General features: G+C 43.0%; 1 protein-coding gene and 1 long non-coding RNA gene across 4 annotated transcripts in view; one reads left to right on the forward strand and one right to left on the reverse strand.

Moving 5' to 3' along the window:
* NFE2L3 (NFE2 like bZIP transcription factor 3) overlaps window positions 1–20773 on the reverse strand; it is a 41340-nt gene that overhangs the window by 16369 nt on the left and 4198 nt on the right. Inside the window, exons 2-4 of the mRNA XM_072153750.1 lie at window positions 5785–5946; window positions 4610–4690; window positions 2854–2955 (exon numbers count right to left, since the gene is read on the reverse strand). Of these exons, the coding sequence (XP_072009851.1) occupies window positions 2854–2955; window positions 4610–4690; window positions 5785–5946 (345 nt within the window). The remainder of the gene's footprint in view (window positions 1–2853; window positions 2956–4609; window positions 4691–5784; window positions 5947–20773) is intronic.
* The window catches only part of LOC140133495 (uncharacterized), a 52803-nt gene continuing 50070 nt past the window's right edge, over window positions 18041–20773 (forward strand). For all 3 annotated transcript variants that reach the window (XR_011855908.1, XR_011855909.1, XR_011855907.1), the window contains exon 1: window positions 18041–18172. This is a non-coding gene — a long non-coding RNA (uncharacterized lncRNA). The remainder of the gene's footprint in view (window positions 18173–20773) is intronic.

Below are 20773 nucleotides of genomic sequence, written 5' to 3' on the forward strand. Positions count from 1 at the left end.
CATTATACAAGGAGTCCTTTCTCCCCTGCAGAACATGATACAAGGAGCCCTTTCTGCCCTGCACAACATTATACAAGGAGTCCTTTCTACCCTGCAGAACATGATACAAGGAGTCCTTTCTACCCTGCAGAACATGATACAAGGAGTCCTTTCTACCCTGCAGAACATGATACAAGGAGCCCTTTCTGCCCTGCAGAACATGATACAAGGAGTCCTTTCTCCCCTGCAGAACATGATACAAGGAGCCCTTTCTGCCCTGCAGAACATTATACAAGGAGTCCTTTCTACCCTGCAGAACATGATACAAGGAGCCCTTTCTGCCCTGCAGAACATGATACAAGGAGCCCTTTCTGCCCTGCAGAACATGATACAAGGAGCCCTTTCTGCCCTGCAGAACATGATACAAGGAGCCCTTTCTGCCCTGCAGAACATTATACAAGGAGTCCTTTCTCCCCTGCAGAACATGATACAAGGAGCCCTTTCTCCCCTGCAGAACATTATACAAGGAGCCCTTTCTACCCTGCAGAACATGATACAAGGAGCCCTTTCTCCCCTGCAGAACATTATACAAGGAGTCCTTTCTGCCCTGCAGAACATGATACAAGGAGCCCTTTCTGCCCTGCAGAACATTATACAAGGAGCCCTTTCTGCCCTGCAGAACATTATACAAGGAGCCCTTTCTGCCCTGCAGAACATTATACAAGGAGTCCTTTCTACCCTGCAGAACATGATACAAGGAGTCCTTTCTACCCTACAGAACATGATACAAGGAGACCTTTCTACCCTGCAGAACATGATACAAGGAGTCATTTCTACCCTGCAGAACATGATACAAGGAGTCCTTTCCTTCCTGCAGAACATGATACAAGGAGTCCTTTCTACCCTGCAGAACATGATACAAGGAGTCCTTTCTACCCTGCAGAACATGATACAAGGAGTCCTTTCTACCCTGCAGAACATGATACAAGGAGTCCTTTCTACCCTGCAGAACATGATACAAGGAGTCCTTTCTACCCTGCAGAACATGATACAAGGAGCCCTTTCTGCCCTGCAGAACATGATACAAGGAGTCATTTCTACCCTGCAGAACATGATACAAGGAGTCCTTTCCTTCCTGCAGAACATGATACAAGGAGTCCTTTCTACCCTGCAGAACATGATACAAGGAGTCCTTTCTACCCTGCAGAACATGATACAAGGAGTCCTTTCTACCCTGCAGAACATGATACAAGGAGTCCTTTCTACCCTGCAGAACATGATACAAGGGGTCCTTTCTACTCTGCAGAACATGATACAAGGAGTCCTTTCTACCCTGCAGAACATGATACAAGGAGTCCTTTCTACCCTGCAGAACATTATACAAGGGGTCCTTTCTACCCTGCAGAACATGATACAAGGAGTCCTTTCTACCCTGCAGAACATGATACAAGGAGCCCTTTCTGCCCTGCAGAACATGATACAAGGAGCCCTTTCTGCCCTGCAGAACATTATACAAGGAGTCCTTTCTACCCTGCAGAACATGATACAAGGAGCCCTTTCTCCCCTGCAGAACATTATACAAGGAGTCCTTTCTACCCTGCAGAACATGATACAAGGAGCCCTTTCTCCCCTGCAGAACATTATACAAGGAGTCCTTTCTGCCCTGCAGAACATGATACAAGGAGCCCTTTCTGCCCTGCAGAACATTATACAAGGAGCCCTTTCTGCCCTGCAGAACATTATACAAGGAGTCCTTTCTACCCTACAGAACATGATACAAGGAGACCTTTCTACCCTGCAGAACATGATACAAGGAGCCCTTTCTACCCTGCAGAACATGATACAAAGAGCCCTTTCTACCCTGCAGAACATGATACAAGGAGCCCTTTCTCCCCTGCAGAACATGATACAAGGAGTCATTTCTACCCTGCAGAACATGATACAAGGAGTCCTTTCTACCCTGCAGAACATTATACAAGGAGTCCTTTCTCCCCTGCAGAACATGATACAAGGAGTCCTTTCTACCCTGCAGAACATTATACAAGGAGTCCTTTCTCCCCTGCAGAACATGATACAAGGAGTCCTTTCTACCCTGCAGAACATGAAACAAGGAGTCCTTTCTACCCTGCAGAACATTATACAAGGAGTCCTTTCTCCCCTGCAGAACATGATACAAGGAGCCCTTTCTGCCCTGCAGAACATGATACAAGGAGCCCTTTCTGCCCTGCAGAACATTATACAAGGAGTCCTTTCTACCCTGCAGAACATGATACAAGGAGCCCTTTCTGCCCTGCAGAACATGATACAAGGAGCCCTTTCTGCCCTGCAGAACATTATACAAGGAGTCCTTTCTACCCTGCAGAACATGATACAAGGAGTCCTTTCTACCCTGCAGAACATGATACAAGGAGCCCTTTCTCCCCTGCAGAACATGATACAAGGAGTCATTTCTACCCTGCAGAACATGATACAAGGAGTCCTTTCCTTCCTGCAGAACATGATACAAGGAGTCCTTTCTACCCTGCAGAACATGATACAAGGAGTCCTTTCTACCCTGCAGAACATGATACAAGAAGTCCTTTCTGCCCTGCAGAACATGATACAAGGAGTCCTTTCTACCCTGCAGAACATGATACAAGGAGTCCTTTCTACCCTGCAGAACATGATACAAGGAGTCCTTTCTACCCTGCAGAACATGATACAAGGAGTCCTTTCTACCCTGCAGAACATGATACAAGGAGTCCTTTCCTTCCTGCCGACCCCTCCTTTACGATGCCCATTCGCCCTAATGGGACATTTAAGCAGGTCTTTTGGTAAATGTTTAAAACAGGGGTGCTATAACGAAATCTATAATAACGTAATACATAAACTTACATTTAAATCTGGCAGAGAAAGGAAATCTTGCCACAATTCTCCTACGGAGTTTCCAGGCCTGGTGGAAGGTTCTGCACTTTGCAAAGAATTATCACTTGTGTCCTGTAAGAAAACAAATGCAAACGAGATCATGAAGACAATGCAGGTACAAAGTTTCATAAAGTTTTCTTATATGGTAATTATTGTAAAACATGCTATTACTGCTATTAAATATAAGAATCTGATCTTTCGGAAAACATCAGGCTTGTGGTTCACTGAGGTAGATAACCGGAGATACAGGCAGTTAAAGAAATAGGTGGAAACTGTATCTCTAGTTCCAAGTTATAAAAAGTTATAAAAAGACAGAGGTATCTGAAATGACCCTCTAAATTTGACTCATCTCGGATCATTTCAGATTCTTATCTTTAATAGTAGTAGGACTTTTTATTGTCCTATAGAACTGAGGATAGGGCCATCTGAATTGACACTCCCCCTGCAGCCTCTACCCTTGACTCAATTCAGAAAAATATGCCTTTTTCTGCTTATTATCACATGACTTTGGAGATTTTTTAAAATAAGTAAATGGGTGAGATTTCATGTAAAACAGGGAGTTGTAGAGAGGACATAAATTACCAGCCCCTCAGCTCGGGGCAAAATCTGGTGACTGGTTCTCTTTAAAGGAAATCTACCACCAGGATGAAGGATTGTAAACCAAGCACACTGACATACTGGTGTATGCCCCCTTTGGCAAAAGCTGCTCTTCTTGTAGCTTCATATGCCTTTGTTTTTAAGAAAAAGAGGTTTTAAAAAATTATGCAGATGAGCCTTCGGGGCTCCAAGCTCCATTGACATCTATAGAGACTGGAGTCCCTGAGGCTCATTTGAATAATTTCTGAAACCTTTTTATTGTAAAAACAAGGTCCTAAGAAGCTAAAAGAAAAGTAGAACCTGCCAGAGGGGGCACTCACCAGTATGTCAGTGTGCTTGGTTTACAATTCTTTATCCTGGTGGTAAATTTCCTTTAAAGCAGAGGAGCCAGCATCTGAAGCGGAGATTTTGTTCTAGTTAGTGATTTATCTTATCCCAATGCTGCTCAGTACTACTGTACTACCCCAAGATGCTACTTCTAATGAATATCCTGCAGCGAAACAGTGGAGCACGATCCACATTTGTGTCTAGGTGTAGTGTATGGGAGACTTCAATCCAGTTCCAAATCACTTTGCGTTATCAAGTGCCCCAGTTTAAAGCTTTGCCTAAGGACCCAAGACCGGATACAGCATTGTCTTTAGGCACCATCAATAGTTCCGTATTGAAGACAATTGGGGCTTTTCTTGAAAAACTCTTGAAAATTAAAAAAAAAAAAAAAAATCAATGAGGTGTCTCAATAGAGGCTTATGGAAGAGTTACTATCTACTGAGGAGCAGTCCTTAAATGTTTGTGCGCCAATGCCCCGCAGCGCGGCATGAGTCTGCTCCTATGTAATAGCAGTCATGGCTGCCAGATATTTTGGCATTATTATGCTTCTCAAACCGTATAGTATATGCTTGCTTATTACCCTAGAAATACAGGATTTATTGAATATGAGATTGTATTGTTCATATGAAGTGTATGTGTATATATACCCACCTGTATACAGAACACATCCCTATATGTAAATCATCGTTATATCCAATTATAAATGCATTACATAGATACTCGTAACAGCGGCCGCACATCTACCGTCTGCCTAATAATTCACTTATCGCAAAGTCCATTAGCAGCCACTAAAGTCATTTACCTCAAGTGCATTTTCAGTTTGTGCCAGCAGCTGAATAAATTCTTCAAAGAATAGGGTGGGCTCCGTTGTGTTCTGGTCAATCTGCAAAATTGGAAAGAAAATTACTATTATAAAGCCTGTTTTCCTCCCAAGCTGCTGCAGCCTTTCCAGCAAATTACTGAAATCATAAACTAAGCCATTCCCCATTGTGGTTATCAGCTGCAATTGTACAGTGTTGTCCCATCTGGACACAATGGTGGCTCCACGGGGGTTAGCTGGTCATGGGGGGCCGGCTGCTGGTCACTTGTTATCATCAGGGAAATCTGCTGACAACTACACATTTTACCTGAAGAATTTCGTATATATACACAGTCCACTCAAAGGAGTGGAGATCCATGTAGTATATAGAACTATAGAACACTGAAGGAAATATTTGCTGGAGCGCAGCTTGTAGGGATGTCCTCCATTGCTGCATTAAGACCGTGATGGGCCCTGGGCTGTATGAAAATCATGGACCCCCCCTAGAAGTCAAATTTTTTAAAATGGTTTGACAAATACAACTTAACGCAGAACTAAATTTCTCGGAAAAGGACGGGACCTTCTGTAGTTTAAAGCACTTTGGTGGACCTTCAATGGTCTGGTAGGGATCTTCAGTTTTGGGAGGTCTCACTCTTTATTATCTCTTTAGGGGAGAATCAAACTTGGAAGGTTGTTTGGCCGTCCATGGGTCCTCTAGAAGCATTTGGCCCAGGGCTACCACCCAAACCAACCATATTAGAATTCACAACCATCTTTGACCTTAGTTGCAGTGTTGATAAGGTTGAAGGCTGAATCAAAAAAAGTTGCCAAAAAAACTACAGCTCTTTAAAATGACTTCACTGGTTCCACTTAAACTTGCATTAATTTCTGAAGTGATTTACAGTCATTTTTTCTTCTACAACTTGACAAAGTGCCATTTGGCCCCTAGTCACAAGCTTTCCCAACCACAGCTACTAGGGCCTACAGATGCATTGCTGCTCTTTTCATACAGAGATGTGTTCAAGAAGACAGTAGGCCCTGAAACACACATCACCACCACTACCAGTCACACACCAACGCTCACTCCCTTTCATAACTCTTGACACAACTCATGAAACAGACTAGCAGGTCCATGGACTCCTAGGAAGCTACTACAGTACTACATACACTGCTCTTACCTCTGCTCTTATGTTGTTGCTGTCACTTGCGCCTGTATTGCTATGGTCAACTTCTTCACTGTCTTGAGCTACCTCCTCATCCACTTTGGCCTTCCCGTTGTCACTGTGAAGGTAGTTGTAATTGTAGGATTCATCACTATATCCCAGTTTATCTTCTTGTTGCTGAAATATTAAAGAAAACATTTATTAATAAAATCTGTCCTATCAGTGCTATGTAGATCTCAACCTCATCTACTAATACCCAAAGGCAATCACAGATGTAAGAGACAACACAAAAGAAAACTCAGAACTGTTATATAGTGGAAAATGCAATAATTTAAGATGAGATATCAAGAGAGGTGACAGATCCTCTTTTAGCATAATTTTAAAAGTTGATTTTAGAAGGAAGTAGGCAATGGATAGCACATACAAGAAGAAGATTACCAGTCATTGTGCCTGGATCTATAAGTCTCACTGGTTTATCCATGATTGTCTGCGATTGTAGATTCACTTTGAAATCTTGTATGTGCCACTCTTTCAAATGTATTTCTGTCAGTAAACTACTGTATTCACATTCATACATTGTTCTCTTATATTACCTTTAAAGAGGACCTGTCACCCTTAAAAACGGCACTAGGAGCTGCTTACTAAAGTAAGCAGCTCCTAGTGCTAAAACGGACCTCTGATAACGCTAACAAACACTTCTGCGCTGTACAATAGTAACTAGTATTCATGAGGAGGCGGTCCGAGGCGCTGCCCCACTTACTCCATAGGCCAGCGGTGACTGCAGCGCGTCAAATCTGGTGACAGATCCTCTTTAAGAGTCTTTTAATATGAAAGGTAGAGCCATCACTCGTGAGTAAGATTTTATTCTAGAATAAAGTAGAATAGAATAAAATCTTGTTGCCAAACGTGTATTCTCAGGTTTCTAAAATTGATTAATAAAGTAAAGAATTATTTCTACTCACAAGTGCTCAATCTACCTCTAACAGTTCTCTCTGTTACCTGTACCATTACTCAAGACCGGTGCACCATGGGAAATCAGGAAGACTGATACTCAATGCGGGAGGATTGTATCGGGCTTGTGACGATGAGCTGACTATATTTTCTTCTTTGGATTTGAATCTCACTACTTGAGTCATGTGACTACATTAGAGATGTGTAGTGTAAAACCAAAAAAATGCTAGTAAACTGCTTGTATTGGCTGTGTCTTTTTCTACTACTCTATGTATTTATTTTATACTTATAATAATTATATTTGCCTAATTTCATATATTGTGTGGAACCATAAGCAAAATGTAACAGGGAGGGTGGTCAGTCTGAGTAGCCAAATAATAACAGATGGGTCACATCCCCCAGCAGCTTATGGGCTTTAACACTTGTTCTTTTATCCCCCAGGTTTAAGTACTCTACTCTACAGACCCATCTCTTCTGTTGCCAAATGCTACCTATCAATTACCTAAACTGCAAAGCCATAGAAATGCTGTCATTTTTGTGACTGGATTTTATATAACATTTTTGTCTATATCTCAAATTTTTTAAAGAGTAACCAACTCCATCCATAGGCCTACAAAAGAGAAGAGCAGGTCATCATAATATGTTACGGTACCATCCAATTTTACTGTATCCACCTACGCATGAGCACAATGGGGGACATTTATCATACGCCGGAGCTTGTGGCCTCCGCTGCATATTTGCTTCTTGATGTATCGGCAGGCTGCCGCGCAGCGGTTATTCAAGCCAGGCAGGGCCCGTTGGCAGCGAGTTCGCCGGCGCAGGGACAGTAATGCTCCACGTCGGCCCACTCCCTGCCGGTCGTGCCCCCCCCCCCCCCCCCCTTCACGCCCCACTTGCGTGAAGGTGGCGGACTGTGGCAAATAATAATGCTAGCAAAAAGGCCCTGATAAATATTCCCCAATATGTTTTACAGAGACATGAAAAACACTACTTTTCCAGTTATTGTAAGTCTGCATTCTTCCACCACTCATTATAGGGTTGCAGGTATTAAACAAATTATTTCACACAGACAAAAACTTTAATGTAGGGGTCAAATGTGTCCCACACGTTGTCTTACAAATAAATGGACTGTGTTTTAAAACGTAACAAATGAACACAGTATAACAGTAAAGCTGATCAAAAAGTGTCTCCTTCTGCAAACCCCAGAGATGATCTGAACTAGATATTAAGTTTGCAACCAAAAAGTGTTCTGTGTATGCAGGACAGATTCATCCCACTAAAATGTGAATATTTCTCGTCAGTAGCAAAGAATCCTGGACAAAAGACTACTGGGACACCTAAACTTCCGGTATGTTTAGGGCACCTACCTTATTCTGGGTCTCATCTGTTGCCCCAGTGTTGTGGAGATAAAGAATTATGACAGAATTATGACTCAAACACGCACGTACACCCAGAGCAGCCAAATTCATCTACAGCAAATAAAGAGCTCGTCAAACTCATAAAGGAACGCTAAGACATAGATTGAGAATACCACAAGCTAAACTAAAAACAGAGATCGGAACATTGGGAGATCATAAGTCTCTCTGCTTTGGTATTACAGGTAACTTAATCCTTTAAGAGGAGGGGTAGAAATTTGCAAAACACAAGTTCCCCTCCACCCCCCATTATCAGCACACAGCAGATGTTATGTTGCCTTCTAAGCCTATTGTTCTTAAGAGTTCTGCAGCAGCTGCTCCTCAGTCAGTGAGACAGCTGTCCCCCTACCAGAAAGCCCTGCTTAACCTCTTATTAGGGGAGGGGAACTTTTATAGAAAAGATTCTACAAAGAAAAGTTTGTGTCCCATAAAAAAGAGAAAGGAAAGACACTCGCCCCATCCAAAGATCAGGTCAGGTTACCTACACAAGCAAAGTAGGTGTAGGAGATGTCTATAGGGACAGTGACTGATCAGCCTTACTGCAGGTGAAAGGTAAAATGGGAGTCAAACAACCATACAGACCAAACACAATAACAACCTGGCTCCTGATATTATCCCAAACACATACCGACCATCCCGAGGTTTTCAGTAGGTCATGAAATCAGACAGGACGGCAGAACTAGGACTACTCCACCGTGAGCACAATATTACATGACCCGTCAACACCACAAGTGGAGTCCAGGTACGAAGTCCTTCAAGAATATATAATTAATCATAATAATTTATTTATATAGCGCACAAGGATTGCACAGCGCTGCACAAAGCATGTCAAATTGGTCCCTGTCCCCATGGGGCTCACAATCTGAACAACCTAACAGTATGTTTTGGAGTGTGGGAGGAAACTGGAGTACCCGGGGGAAGCCCATGCAAACATGGAGAGAACATACAAACTCTTTGCAGATGTTGACCTGGGTGGGAATGGAACCCAGGATCCCAGCGCTGCGAGGCAGAAGTGATACTCACTCAGCCACAATGCCGTCCTAATTTATATACATATACACCATATGAATGCGTATATATGATCTATACTAGGTGGAAGGGGGAATCAAACTGTCTGACCCCCCTCCCCCCCACTATAATCTGATGTGAACTATTCTCTATATACATCATCTAGAGAAAAAACTTTAAATTATTGAGGTGTGTAAGGACCCAGGTACATTGTGTACCCAAGTCTATATATTTCTGTAATACAGGCAGCAAAAACCTGTTCTGAAATATGTACAAATCTCAGAAGGGAGGGACGTAAAAACAAAGCAGACCTCAGATGACAATAGGCAGCGACTAGAGGGGTAATTACTAGGCTGAGCAGTCACAATAGATACAAACATGTCTGCATTTAGTAACTCCTTACCTTAAATCACACCATTGTACAGGGAGCAGATACATATCATTATATGAAGTGTCCTCCGAGTGCCAGAGATCACCACTGGGACAACATAGGCCATGGCGGAGTCACATGGCGGAGTCACATTGAGCACTGTATATGGGAAATCCAAAAGAACCGAAGTAGTAAAAACGTTTCTGTCTCCTCTCCTAATCCCATGTCTTTGTAGTTTTGGCTCTTTGTCAAATGCAGATTGGTTCTTGAGACTTATTAGTCGCAAATTAAAAAAAAAAGGTCCAATTTCTTACGCAACTCATTCCAGTGCTTTTCCTACGCATGGTCGGGACTGGTGTGTTAGGTGCAAATTAACGTTAAATAAGGTGAAAACATTTGAAAGCAGGAGAAATACAAAGACAAATTAGGCACAAACCAGGTTCAGTGCTACATGGCAAACTCCTGGAAAAAGGTGGAAAAATGCCCAAATGCGCCCAAAAAGTCACTACAATACGTCCAAAAAGCACACATCAGACCAAGATAAATTTGCCCCAATGTTTTTAAATCATAGTTTATAGTGAATTATTTTATATGTGAGACAAATAAAATGTTTTAAAAAAAAGAAAATCTCCAGAACCTATCCTGTAAGTACTGCCTGTATTTCCTTACAGTCGTGGCAGACATGACCAGTCCACTCCCTCAAAATGTAATTTCCTGGGTATGAAGCGTCCAACATCCCTGTGCCAGACACTTTCCACAGATGTCGTCTCTGATGACCTACTTGCCAGGCTAAATACAAGTCAATGATCTCATTATGCCTGTATATTAACTTCTCAACACAAATCAATACTTATCATTGAGATCTGCATCCAGGGAAATAATAAAATGGTTCAAGCAGAAATGGGTCACTCCAAATGAGCATATCCATCAAATAACACAGACTAAGCTGGTAATGGCTGACACAACACCGCCTGCTCTCTTACACGACGCCATGTACAAAAACACTGCCGCCATTGGTACGTTGGGAAACAGAACATGTAAGACAGAAGCAAAACCGTACAGACTATAGATGGCCTCCAGGACTTAACCTTCCTCAGTAAAGTGCCTTATAATATAGCACTAAAAACATTAGTTTTTCAATATTCATCGAGAAACCGGATCAAGAAATAGTAAAAAATACACCATATAAGTCTCTTTATACGATGGGGGTTTGAATTTAGAAAAACATGTGATGCTCGTTTCCGGGCGCGTGAGTTTCAGTGAAAGCGCATATACGATGGGCTTAAGACCCTCCCTGTTGCAGTTGAACTGTGATTCCAAAAATTTTAGAACATATGGAAGTAACAATGGTGATGGACCGGCGCTACAGCTTTCCAATAGACGTAGAAAGCCCCGTAGATATTAAATGGCTTTAATATTGCAATACAATGCAACGCGTTTCAGCTCCGGACTGGCACACGCCAATTGACTGAAGCCTGCACGCTAAGGAAGCCGGGCTCTCTCCAAGTGTTTGGCCACTGCCACAATCTTCACTCCACCTGGGCACACTGTATGCAATGGCCCTGATGGATCCTCACATATGAGGAAGAAACGCGTTGGGACTTTCTGGGACCTTTTATGCTGTAAAGACCTCTTGATAAGGGCATAAGACTTATACAATTTTGGGGTGTAGGGAAAGTATCTACTGTGGGACTGTCCTTGTCAGGACAGGAGTATTTAATTTTGAGGTATTAGGGCCAGATGTAATAGGGACTTTTAAACTTACCTCATCTGGAGCCTCTCATCCTGGACCCGCATGGCACCACTCATCTGGGTGAGATCTTTCCATCTACTCTAACCCCTAATATTACTGCATGACAATATTGCATATTTTTTTGCCCTATCGATTGTCATTACTAGAAATCAGTGGGTTATTGTTTTTATGAATCTAATCTTCCCTATAAGGGATTTTTTAATATTAACTATTAAAAGTTATGTTTTATTATGTTATCCATCTAGCTTCGTATATAGCTCCGGAGTGGAGCTTTCATCCGGCATGCCTGATGACGAAGGGATTTCCTGGACCCATTCGAGACGAGGTGTAAGGTCGGACGGGCTGCCACTGCTTACTTACAAGGTTTGCACTCATCTGGAACCAGGTGAGGGTTTTATCGCACAGATATACCTTGTCTTTGTCTAGCAATATTACACTAGGGTTGTGCCCTTGTTTGTGCTTGCTCCTTTGTGGTGTGGCACACGGATCCCTGTCTGTCACCTCCTTCCAAAAATTTTAGAGCAAGTGAGGAGAAGTGGACATCCTTGGCTACCACCACCCCTCCCAGTATGTGAAACCACCCTAAATGTCGATGGTAGGTGCTTGTAACTTTAAAAAATCTCTAGATTGGATATAAATATCTTCTCAAACAGTAAAAAAATGTATCCTATTAAATTGTAATTATCCTGAAAGATTCTGCTTATGGCCCAGGTGGGGGATGGGATAAAGCCTTGGACTGCCACCATCCCTGGAGGTGAAGCTCTCCTGGCTTCTATTCAGTTTCTTTCGATCTTAATGTAGGAGATCAGCTTAAATGGCCTCAGAATAAAACCACTGACAGGAGAAGTGAATAATATTGATTTTCTCATTTTAATGGGATTCTTCAAGAGTTACGAAACATTCGGCAGCCAGAACATATTGTGTGGGTGGTTTTCCTCTCAAGTAGTAGTTAGCAACTATAAGTAGTAGTACCAGTTAGGACAAGCAGCAATCCAGGGTCACAGGCACCCAAAACGTATTGATACCTGTTTAGCAGATCAGTGGCTGTGGACCACATAATCACTGACGTGGTCCTGATGACCTACAAAGGACATTAACTAGACCGTGGAATAAAACATGGTGGCCTGATACATCACATTGTGTAGGTCTGGGTAATGTTCTACAGAGAAACCCCTTATATTTATGTGGGTGCTATGGTGACAAGTATCTCCTTTTCTAAAATTGTACAGATCATGTACAAGACTTTTCGGTTTCAGCAAGGTCACATTGGAAAAGTTGTTTCGAAATGTTTCAAGGAACATGGGTTCACGGTATTGGTAAGAAAATATGCAAATACATACTATAAGGTCAGCCCTCTATACATCAAACATAACATACAAGAACCCTGGTTTGGGTCTAGTTAGTAGGGATCAAGCCATGCTTCATGTATAAGGAGCTGCCTCTCAAGGTAGCATTGAGGCAAAATTTTCTGTATCCCAAACTGGAAAACATAATGACATATTTCCTCCCTAGAGTCCTAAATTGGAGCATGCATGGCATTTAACACTCTGTATGCCTGAAAAGGTGGCCTTCAAAGACAAATTGTCCACAAGCAGCTTAGTTTCTTTCCTGACTAGGGTTGTGGCACACAAATTATGTAGGTGGCTTAAACCTTAGTACTGATCATTGTATCTGGAATATCAAGAAAAACAGGAGAAACAAGCCTGATTCCATATTAAGGAAAGTTCCAAAGACATGCAGAAGATCGATAGAATACAAACTGCAGAATCCAGTTGTGTTACACCGCGTGAAGGAAATGAATGCTCCTCTTTACCAGAAACACTTATTTCTATCGGCAAATAAGATGAGAACAGTCTGAAATACATGAATCTGTACTGTAGAGGAGTACGATGGGATCACAGCTACACAAATACAACATCAATGGAAGATGCGGTGATATTCTGACATGGAGACTGGCTCTCCTCTTAAAGAGATTCTGCAGCAGTGGCTCACAGAACATTGGCCCAGCTTCAGCAGAACTTCAAGAAACATATATATATATATATATATATATATATATATATATAGAGAGAGAGAGAGAGATATTTATCATGAATGTCTGAGTTAGTGATGTGTCGTTAGTGAACTAGACAGTTCTCAATGCCGATGGATCACTTAGCCCTGCCCCTAACCGTCTCACCATGCCCCCTTTAACCTGATACAATAGGGTTAAAAGTGGAGTGGTGTGATTGACTGGCCTGCAGCTCCCTATTATGCATGTAATAGGGAGCCGTTCAGGAGCCAGAAGAACCAGCTCCCATCTGAATTTCAGAATTGTTCTAGTTGCCCCTTGCAACCAATCAGAGCTCATCTTTCATTTTCCAACAGCTCTTTATAAAATTATAGCTGAGCTGTGATTGGTTTTCATGGGCAACTTGAACAATTTTACCTTAGATAAATCCACAGATCTCAGCAATGGCAGAACCTCTCTGAGAAAAGAAATTTGTCAGTCAGTCACATATTTCTTTCGGTCTCTGCGGTTCTACCATATGACGTATTGGCTGCACACTGACTGTGATCACATTAGTCCCTGGGGGCACAATCTAATTTCCTATCTCCCACACTCTGGCCAATTTCAAAGAAATCCCATTAACCTAGAAGAGAAAACCAGAATACACATGTAAATCCACACAAGCACGGAGACAATGCTCACACGTTCCATCTGGATTGTGTTTCAAAATGCAATGGTGTTTTGCATTGCTTACATGGGCTGTGCCCCTCCCTGTTCTGCCTGGGTTTGCCAAAAATTGTATGTAAAAAGAACTGGGTTTTCAAGGCCAACTGGAAAAACCCTTGTTGTCAGAGGAGGTGTAAAATTCAGACATGCTCACCCACTACCTGAACTCTGTTCTAGAGGCACGGCCACTGTCGTGGTGAATCACTGGCCGAGTGGTCACAAATCCTGAAGACACCAACATAGATCATTAAATGCAGGGGATATATATGCTGGCAGCCTGCATCTTCCCTAAACAGTTTTCTTCTTTCGTTAACAACCAGACTAGAAGAACTTTCGCCTCAACACTATGTGGCCGCACAAGGATCGGACCCCACCATTCAGCAAATTCCTCAATTGTTTTGTGGGAAAACCCCTTTAAGGTTACATTCACACAATGTATGCCCGCCGTACCGTAGTACGGTGGGCATACATTGGCGCTGGGGAGAGGAGCAGGGGTTGAGCGCAGCTCACCCCCGCCCCTCTCCATAGGAATACACAGCACACGGCTGTGTATTCCGTAGAAAGATAGGACATGTCCTATCTTTCTACGGGCTACGGAGCGGTACGGTGCCGCACATGTGCGACACTGTACCGCTCCCATACTGGACCATGAGGGACATATATACGTGCCCCATACCTTCATGTGAATGAAGCCTTAGGCTACATTCACACGAACGTATGGGGGACGTATATACGGCCGACGTATATACGGCCGATATACGTCCCCCATACACTTCTATAGGCGCACGGCACCCTACGGGAACGGTACGGTGCAGCACACGTGCGGCACCGTACCGTTCCGTACCCGGGAAAAAGATAGGACCTGTCCTATCTTTTCCCGTAATACGGGGCCGTGTGCCATAGGTCGCTATGGAGAGGGGCGGGGGTGAGCTGCGCTCACCTCCTCCTCCTCTCCCCGTACACTGCCGTTGCCCGCTACGGTACGGTACGGGCGGGCAACGGCAGTGTGAATATAGCCTAAGGCTACATTCACACGGACGTATGAAAACGGCCGTATCCGTACCGTACCGTTTTTTTACGGATTACATACGGCCACATTCATTTTAATGGACAATACGTCTGACCATTTATATTGCCGTTGTTAAATCCGTTCCGTACTGTACCGTATACTAGCCGTATAAAAATATAGAGCATGTCCTATTTTCTCCCGTATTTCAGTTCCGTATGCCCTAGAAGTCTATGGGGAGGTATAAAATACGGGTTACATACGGGTTACATATGTGCTGCATACGGATGAAAAACGTCACGTATATACGGCCCGTAAATACGGGACTGGAGAAATCATACGGTCGTGTGAATGTAGCCTTAGGTTGTTTAATAAAAATCCCTGCTTCTACTGTGGAAGAGGATACTATAAGGTTCTCTGAGGACACAACATACTTTACACAAAGAAGAAAAACAACCGTTTTTGGAAAGAGAAAAAAAATGTGAAATTTTTCTATGTAGACTGTGGGAGAATTTTTCTGTCCTGAGGCAAAACATGACTGTTTGTTTCCTTCCAGGATATCTGCCATTGTAGTGTAACGTCTTTAGCACCAAAATAGGAACAAAAAAAAAGGAAAAAAAATGCTAAACTGTACGAACAAAAAAGCAAGAGTTAAATATAACACAATAGGACATGGTTGAAAATAAGGTGTCATCGTACTGGAATCAGAAATGGTACGAGATTTATCAGATGTACACCGAAAGCAAAATATTGTAGCTCAGCGTTGTGTAGCTAACTCATCAATTAATGCTCAGGCTTCGTTCACACGTTCTGTCTGGATTGCATTTTAAAATGCAATCCAGACGGGAAAGGAAGGAGCTCAGCCCGATCACATGTGATCTATGCATCTAACACGGACACACCAGAACGCCACATGTGAATGCACCCTCAAAGTTGTTGTAACAAATTTAATTCTTATCTCCTATCCTGTAACAGTCTAACTGGCAGCGGTTCCATAGTCCTGAAAAGTGCTGCTCCATTGCAGAGAAAAACTCCAGAGCACAGCTCTTAGCTATCTCTAAAACTGTCACAGTGAGAAAGAGAGTACTGGAAACAACTGAGCGCTGTGCTCAGTACTTTGAAACTAAATCCAGTGTGAACACAGCCTTAGTTTTGATTAGAGCAACAGGGTGCATGCTCAAGCTTATATCCTATCAATTATTGAGAACAGGACCCCCTTGTCTAGAGTGGACGGGGTCCCAGTAGTTGGATAAACCCCGCCTATCACATTTTTATATCCGATCCATAATCAAACTTGGTACAACCTGTTTATGCTCAGCATTGCCAGTCCCCACCAGTCTTGTTTATATGTCTGACATCATATAAATCAGGAGTCTGCCGTAACTACTGGCCTCCGTGGTCGTGTGCGTGCACTGTATGTGACCACTGAGGCCAGTGAATAGATGCAGAGGATCATGATATACAAGACCCCTCTGTTGTGTGGTTTTAAAGAGAACCTACCACCACGAATCTACCTATAAAGGTAGATCGGGTGGTAGGTGGATGTAAGGGACGTGAGGATAGCTCTTTTTAGAGCTAATCCTCACGTCCCCGCTAACTTTAGGTACACTTTATTCCCCTAATATGTAGATTTCGTTATGCGGCTACTGGGGCGTGGAGTAGCCGGCACGAGGCTACACAGCGCGGCTACTCCACGCCCCAGTAGCCACATTACTCCTCCTACCCGGTTGCGTGCGGCGCGCAGCTCCTCGTAGCTGCGCGCCCTCGTCCGTCATGATGGCGTTCTGCGCATGCGCAGAACGCCGGCCGACGGCTGAGCAGTCCCAGCTCCGGGCGCGTTCACACGTTGCGTTTTGGTTGCGTTTTCATTGCGTTTGGAACGCATATACAACAGCTGATGTGAGGTAATTTGCCTAATTACATTACCGTTTACGTTTGTAAACACAATGTTAACGCATGCGTTAACAAAACGCATGCGTTAACGCGTTGTTAACGCATGCGTTAACATCGCGTTTACGATGCGTTTTGTTAACGCATGCGTTAACAGTGATGAAATTAGGCAAATCACCTCTCCTCAGCTGTTGTATATGCGTTTCAAACGCAATGAAAACGCAGGTCAAAACGCAACGTGTGAACGCGCCCTCCGAGGCCGGAGCTACTGCGCATGCGCAGTAGCCGGCTTGTCGGACGAGGGCGCGCAGCTACGAGGAGCTGCGCGCCGCAAGCAACCGGGTAGGAGGAGTAATGTGGCTACTGGGGCGTGGAGTAGCCGCGCTGTGTAGCCTCGTGCCGGCTACTCCACGCCCCAGTAGCCGCATAACGAAATCTACATATTAGGGGAATAAAGTGTACCTGAAGTTAGCGGGGACGTGAGGATTAGCTCTAAAAAGAGCTATCCTCACGTCCCTTACATCCACCTACCACCCGATCTACCTTTATAGGTAGATTCGTGGTGGTAGGTTCCCTTTAAATGCACCTTATGTTGGACCAGTATGACATTTTGTAGTAACATCAGTGTGGCCCACCCGTTCTTTAATGTCTCCTCCATGAAACAATATTTCTGTATAATATAGATATGATCCTGCAACAAATAACCCAGGAATAAAATAATTTAATTGCCCTGAAAACTGCACACAATCAATAAACCTACTGGAAAAGACTAATTGCTTTATAGAAAAGAGCTATAAATAACACTCACAGCTATGTAAAGGAATATCTGGAGCTGACCAGAACCTCTACTGTCACCCAGGTATAAATCAGCATCACGGTAGTAAATAATATACGCTGCACCATTAGTAGCTGTGACTGGTCTCCTGTCCCCTCGTACCCCTCTCCTCTACTTAGAACTCCTACTATATGTACTGCCCAAGGTTCTAACTAGACCGAATTCTGAGAGATTTAAAAGTGAAACGGAGAAACAGATACTTTTCTATGACAAGGGATAAAAGGGATTGTCTGAGACCCTAATAAAAAATACATTTGTGGTCAGTGGGGGAGGGGCTGCTTAAAAAAATTAACTTGCACTTACCTCCGCGGTCTGTGCCGAGGTTTGTTTACAGAGGCACAGAAGCCGTCCGCCCACCCGATACCATTCCCAGCGCTGTATCAGGCACACAGATATGGAAACAAGTAAAGCCACGGGCCGGAGAGATGGCTGCGCGGGACACCGGGAGGGACTGCTGAGGTAAGTGCAAGTTTCTTTAAGCAGCCCCCCCACCGGCCACATATGTATTTTTATTAGAGTCTCAGACTCAACCCCTTTAAATGACATTGAATATAAGTTTAAGGGTGAGAACATATTACTGAGAGATCTGTTCCTCCTCCTTTTTTTTTTTTTACTCATTTCCTGGTTTGGACATCAGAAACTGCATCTCAAAAACTGAATGTGTGAATGCACCCTAAAGGTGATGCCACACATGGCGTTTTGAACCTGTTTTGAATCAGTTTTTGGCCCGTTTTTAAGCAAAACGCATGCTTTTCGCTTTAAAACGGCCCAAAAATGGATTCAAAACTGGTTCAAAACGCCATGTTTGGCATCACCCTAAGATGTTCCTGAGGAACAAACTTCTTTTTATTATAACTCTATACGCTGTGATTGTGGTAATATAGAGTTTTTAAAAATATGCTAATTAATCTATTAATTTATGCACTCCCCCTGTCCCGATACAAAGAGCAGGTGATGGAAAGCACTTGGCCCTGAACAGGGGAAGTGAATAAATCAAAAGACGTTCAGGTGAAGTAGCCGGAGGGCCCCTGACTAATCAGCATAATTTTTATAACTCCGTTTCCGCAATCGCAGTGTATAGAGTTATAATAAAAGAAGTTCTCAAGACCATCAGGAGAGTCTTAGTAGGACACATCTACCATCAGTAAAACTGATGGCCTTTAAATTATTTCTTATATTTCCTTGTGATACTCTTTTATGAAAAGCTTACTGGGAGTGTAGTAACCATTTCTAGGGAGTCACCAGGGTTTGCCCCATAAAACTACCCCCCCCCCCTCAGATAGGCCATGAAAGGTCCTCTTATTTGAAATCTCAACCATTTTACCTATAAAAATATCTTCTCCAAAGTCATATGAAACTTAGTGGCAAAGAGTCATATTTGGGTCAAGGGAGAGTGCCAGGTATCCAGGAATGGAGAAACAATGTTGAAAGAAACCGCAGGAAACTTTGCAAATAGTGTTACTATAAAGCTATCCTATTACTTTGCATATTCAGCAGTTATGCAAATTTATGTTCAGGATAAACAGGAGATTCAGGGCCTAAACCACTGCAGCCGGTAGTCTCTCTCATTACACACGGCTCTTTCAGGCTGCATTCACACACTGCTGTTAAATAAGGGGTCTACTACCTCCCAAGTCAGCCATAATAAAATATGTGTACAGCACTTTATAAGCGTCCAAGACCTCACCCCATGAACCACCTAATCCGTGATCAGAAAAGTAGAAGTGACCGGTACCGACAGGAGTCGGACTGTACATTACCTTCAGGGCGCTGTCCCACGTTGCGTTTGCAAACGCAGACAAAGCCACGCCCACCGGGGGTGCGCCGCGTCCCGATCGCATCGGCTTTTCTATGGTAACGCCTGCGATCGGGAACGAGCCGCCGATGTTTTGCGTTAATTTCATTTAATTTTCAGAAGCTCCACCCTGAACACGTATGGATTAATATAAAAATATATGCATTTGTCTTGCTTTTTTATGTCCAAACTCTCTATGCGTTTGAGGGTGGATTCCCATGTGGCGTTTTTTAAACGCATCCAAAACAAGGCAGAAGGAAGGCGGTTTGCGGTTTTTCTTGGGAAATACATACGCGTTTTGACCAAACCCCCTTCCATTTGCGTTTTGGATGTGTTTAAAAACGCTACAAAAACACCATGTGGAGGAGGTGTTCCACCCAAAGCTACTGTAACGCATTTGATATTGCGTTCCAAATGCAGTGCGTAAATGTGGCCTTAGGGATTTATACGTGTATTGTATAAATGTAAGTATTCATAGCGTGTCACGCTTTCACTTTCACCATTTCATTCTTTTATTTGGAGCAGATAACATGCTGATTACAGTCACATCACAACTTTCACTATCACACACTAAAAGCAAAACCAAATCACCTTCCATGGAAGTTCCCTAAGATAACATGTAAGCAATTTACAGTAAATCCTTCCCTGGACATCATGCCCTGGAATTTTAAAGATAAAGGAAAGTTGTAGAATTATACCGAGAGACGCACCAAACTCACAGAACTGTTCTGTTCTTCCGTTATTCTTCCTAGAAGTTTCGGAATACATTAGTTGCTCTTAGAGTGATGCCACACAAGGCGTTTTGAACCTGTTTTTGGTCTGTTTTAAGCAGTCCGTTAAAAAACGCATGCGGTTTTGGAAAACGCATCCGTTTTTGACAGGTTTTACCATTTATCTTAATTAAAACTGGTCAAAAACGAATGCGTTCTACAAAAACGCATGCGTTTTTGGACGGACTATTTAAAAACGGACCAAAACGGGTTCAAAACGCCATCACCCTTATTGGTGGGCAGGTCATGTCCTCATCCACGCAGGCGACTGGATGGGTTATGCGTTTACTGGTAGGTGGGTCATATATATATATATATATATATATATATATATATATATATATATATATATATATATATATATATTCTCATGAACATTACAGGACTCACTAGTCCAGGGATTGCTACCTACATTTTTTAAACCAGTGGTTTATAGGAGGCTACTGATATATTATACTCTCCTTACTATGGCTGTCAACGCGTCTCAACCGAAGT

This window comes from Engystomops pustulosus, chromosome 5 (assembly GCF_040894005.1).
Source record: "Engystomops pustulosus chromosome 5, aEngPut4.maternal, whole genome shotgun sequence".
NCBI classification, from domain to species: domain Eukaryota; kingdom Metazoa; phylum Chordata; class Amphibia; order Anura; family Leptodactylidae; genus Engystomops; species Engystomops pustulosus.